This window comes from Glycine soja, chromosome 15, assembly GCF_004193775.1.
Source record: "Glycine soja cultivar W05 chromosome 15, ASM419377v2, whole genome shotgun sequence".
NCBI classification, from domain to species: domain Eukaryota; kingdom Viridiplantae; phylum Streptophyta; class Magnoliopsida; order Fabales; family Fabaceae; genus Glycine; species Glycine soja.
The window spans coordinates 27,598,505-27,603,199 of NC_041016.1; the positions used below are offsets into that span (position 1 = coordinate 27,598,505).

General features: G+C 42.7%; 1 protein-coding gene across 1 annotated transcript; it reads left to right on the forward strand.

Annotated features, from left to right (window-relative positions):
- The first annotated feature begins 1,907 nt into the window (after window positions 1-1,907).
- On the forward strand, window positions 1,908-2,333 carry LOC114386030. The gene has a single exon (XM_028346041.1). It carries the CDS (start codon window positions 1,908-1,910, stop codon window positions 2,331-2,333), a length of 426 nt encoding a protein of 141 aa, XP_028201842.1.
- Window positions 2,334-4,695: the final 2,362 nt, after the last annotated feature.

A 4,695-nucleotide genomic window follows, 5' to 3' on the forward strand; every position in this document is an offset into this window, starting at 1 on the left:
GCAAGGAGACTTGTGTGGCGGCTGGCCAGCTATGAATCTTGAGTGGTATCTGGAAATTGGCCTTTGGTAATCGATTACCAAGGGTGTGTAATCGATTACAAGACTTAAAAATGGAGACAGGATGTTAAAATGGCCTCTGGTAATCGATTACCAATGGTGTGTAATCGATTACAGAAAGTGATAGGGCACTGGTAATCGATTACCAGTTGGGTGTAATCGATTACACAGGGAGATAGGGCACTGGAAATCGATTACCATTTAGGCGTAATCGATTAGACAATGTAATTTGTAGATTTCCATGTGCAAAAGCTGTGTAATTCGTGTTTGGGCACTAGTAATCGATTACATACTTTGGTAATTGATTACTAGAGAAGAAATCCATTAAGAGAGACCTTTTGAGTATGCAAAGCGGTTATGGGACGCATTGTTTTGATACCTGTAGTTAGATTTCTTGTGAAAGAGTCTACCCTCTTCCTTTTATCTCTTGTAGATCGCGATGGCAGCGCAGTTGATCCATGATCGAGTTGTGATGGAGTGCCTAGAGGGTGTTTGGGAGACCCTCGAAGGCAATGAGAGGTGCCGGTTTCGTGGCACGATTCGACTCACTGCTACTTCATTAGTACATCCGGAGGAACCCGCATGCACACTTCAGCAGCCTGTGGAGTGGATACTACCTAGACCTACTCCATATTGACTAGTGGAGCCAGTTCAAGTGATAGAGGTGTCATCCACTGAAGAGGATCCTGAAGAGGACCCAGAGGAGTTACCTCCTGAACCTGCTGTGGATGCTCTTGACTTCCAGAGGATGATGAGGACCCACTCCCTGATGTTGATTCTCCAGAGGATATCATGTCAGCATCTGAGGCAGACTCTATAGAGGAGAGCGGCCCTGGAGGGACAGCGAATAGTGAAGACTCTTCATCATAGCAGACAACTCCTTAGACTAGGTTTACATACTTTTTGTGGGTGGGTGTATCTAGTTCAGCCTACTAGGTTTACTCTTTTGATTTTTGGGTGGGTAGACCTATTGTATAGAAATTTTGATGATTGTATATATGTGGCTGAAGCCACCACAGTGGATACCTTTGCTCTGGATGTCACTATGTATTTTGCAAACTCCCATATTTTGAACAGTTTTAGATGATGAATGTAATTATGTTTAATCTTGTTATTTGCAAAGGAAGTGTTAACAAATTTTATTTGAAAAGAGTTTACCGATCGTATCTTATTATTTTTCACGTGACGACCTAAAATGATGGCTGGTATATTTCGAAAGAGAAAAATAGTTTGGGGATTATGAGTGATCTGAAAGAAATGACTCCGAATAGAGTTATGAACTGGCCATTCAGGACTCTATAGTGATAAGTTTCCTTCTGAATTTAATTACCGTGAAATGAATAACAGTACAAAAAATAGAGAAAAGGAAAAAGAAAGAAAAAAAAATTCCCATTGTTTATGCTATTTAATTTATTACTATTAAACCAGCCATTATTTAGGGACACCACAATTGGTGGTATCAGAGCAAAAGTTGGATTCTAGTGAACCTGTTCATGGTCTTACTGTGTGAATGTTGTGTATCTCTGAAACTTGGAAGTGGGTTTCGGGGAGTGATGTTAAGTCACAAATTGTTGTGTGTGTATATATATATATATATATATATATATATATATATATATAGAGAGAGAGAGAGAGAGAGAGAGAGAGAGAGGGGGATATTGTTGTAACTGTCATAGCCTATATGGTACACTCTCTTAGTAGAATTTTTTGGATACTAATAGCTTCCCTACAGGTTAGGTATGGCAGGACGTGGTAGGGATCAAAACCGTGATGTCCTAGACCGCATCACAGTTGTGCTGGAAACTCTAGTGCAGGAACGTGATGTGGAGCCGGCAGAGTATCGGGGACTCATGGCTTTCTATAAGAACCACCCGCCGAAGTTCAATGGGGACTATGATCCGGAAGGTGCTAGGTTATGGTTAGCTGAGACTGAGAAAATTTTCGAGGCGATGGGTTGCCTTGAGGAGCATAAGGTCCCTTATGCGACGTTCATGCTCCAAGGAGAAGCTAAGAACTGGTGGAAGTTTGAGAGACCTACATTTGCTGCACCTGGAGGCGTGATTCCTTGGAATGCCTTCAAGGACAAATTCCTAGACAATTATTTTCCACAAGATCTCAGGAACCGAAAGGCAAGGGAATTTCTGGATTTGAAGCAGGGAAACATGTCCGTTGGAGAATACATGGCCAAATTTAATGAACTTCTACAGTATTGGCCTCAATACCAAGATGCTCGGAACGAAGAAGACTTATGTGCTCAGTTTAAGAATGGGCTTTGACTGGAGATTCAACAGGCAGTTAGCTACATGCAGATCACGGATTTCAATCAACTGGTGACAAAGTGCCGCATATTTGAGGACAAGATGAAAGAGAGGCAAGCTAGAGGTTTTGGAGGACCACAAAGAAGCCATCCTTTTAGAGGAAACAATAATAAGAGGATGAAGCCATATGCTAGCAACAAGGGGAAACAACCTATGGCGACGTCCAACATGAGCTTGTCAAGGGGGATTGGGGTACAGTGCTTTCAGTGCAGAGGATCGAATCTTAGGAGAAATTGCCCACAACTCCAGCAGACACAGGAGAATTGTTGTTATATTTGTGGCAAGGTAGGCCATTATGCTCAAGAGTGTAGGATGACTGGGAGACCGACAGTAACTGCCAATTCCAACACAGTCAATCGTGGGTGTACTAATCCCACAAGGACCGGTAATGTTAGCAACAACAACAACACTAGTGGTGGAAGACCAAAGGTACCTTCCCGGGTATTTGCTATGAGTGGATCAGAAGCTGCTGCCTCCGATGATTTGATACAGGGTAAGTGTCTGATTGCTGATAAACTGCTAGATGTACTCTATGATTCGGGTGCCATGCATTCGTTTATATCTCATGCATGTGTGGAGAGGTTGGGGTTATGTACGACGGAGTTACCATATGATATTGTGGTGTCTACTCCAACTAACGAGCCTGTAACCACCTCTCGGGTGTGTTTGAAGTGTCCTATAACTGTTGAGGGTTGATCTTTTATGGCGGATTTGATTTGCCTACCTTTAGCTCATCTAGATGTGATCTTGGGAATGGATTGGTTATCTACTAACCATATCTTTCTAGACTGCAAAGAGAAGATGCTAGTATTTGGTGGAAATGTAATTCCAAATGAACCATTGAAAGAGAATGTTGCCAATGATGGAGTGGGGGATGCTCGACCCTACATGGTGTTGTTCTCCATGAATGTGGGGGATGCAATATACCGGTAGTGTCAGAATTTCTAGAAGTCTTTCCTGATGACATTTGTGAGTTACCACCTGAGAGAGAAGTGGAATTCATTATTGACTTGGTGCCTGGGGCGAATCCAGTGTCGATCACGCCCTATAGGATGTCTCCAATAGAACTAGCAGAGGTGAAGGCACAGGTGCAGGATCTTTTAAGTAAACAATTTGTTCGCCCAAGCGTATCACCGTGGGGAGCGCCGGTCTTATTGGTTAAAAAGAAGGATGGAAGTATGAGGATGTGCGTAGACTACCGGCAGCTGAACAAAGTCACTATCAAGAACAAATATCCTCTACCGAGGATAGATGATTTGATTGATTAATTGAGGGGAGCAACGGTATTTTCAAAGATAAATTTGCGATCGGGGTATCATCAAATCCGAGTTAAGAAGGAAGATATCCCAAAGACTGCGTTTCGGACTCGGTACGTGCATTATGAGTATTTAGTCATGCCATTTGGAGTGACTAATGCTCCAGCTATCTTCATGGACTATATGAACCGTATATTCCATGATTACTTAGATCAGTTCGTGGTTGTGTTCATTGATGATATTCTAGTGTATTCAAGGAGTAAGGAGGAGCATGAAAAGCACTTGAGAATTGTGTTGCATATCCTGAGGGATAGGAAATTGTTCGCTAAATTGTCGAAATGTGAATTTTGGTTAGAGAAAGTGCAGTTCTTGGGGCACGTGATTTCTAAAGACGGGGTTGCGGTGGATCCGATTAAAGTGGAGTCGGTTATGGAGTGGCAACAACCGACAACTCCAATAGAAGTTCGAAGTTTCTTGGGGTTGGCCGGCTATTATAGGAAATTCATTGAGGGATTTTCTAAGTTAGCGCTACCCCTAACTAAACTGACGCGTAAGAATGAGAAGTTTGTCTGGAATGAGAAATGTGATCAAAGCTTCCAAGAGTTGAAGAGGTGGTTGACAACAGCTCCAGCGTTAATTTTGCCCGACCCTAAGAGACCATTTGAAGTGTATTGCGATGCGAGTGGGCAAGGCTTAGGGTGCGTATTGATGCAGGAGGGAAGGGTAGTGGCTTATGATTCATGTCAATTGCGTCCTCATGAAGTTAACTATCCAACCTATGACTTGGAACTAGCAGCGGTGGTCTTTGCCTTAAAGATTTGGAGGCACTATTTATATGGTACTCGTTTTGAAGTTTTCAGCGATCACAAGAGCCTCAAATACTTGTTCGATCAGAAGGAACTCAATATGAGGCAACGAAGATGGATGGAGTTCCTCAAGGATTATGATTTTGGTCTTTCCTACCATCCAGGAAAGGCTAATGTAGTAGCCGACGCGCTGAGCCGAAAGTCCTTACATGTTGCGACCATGATGAGTCTGGAACAGAGATTGATAGAGGAATTTCG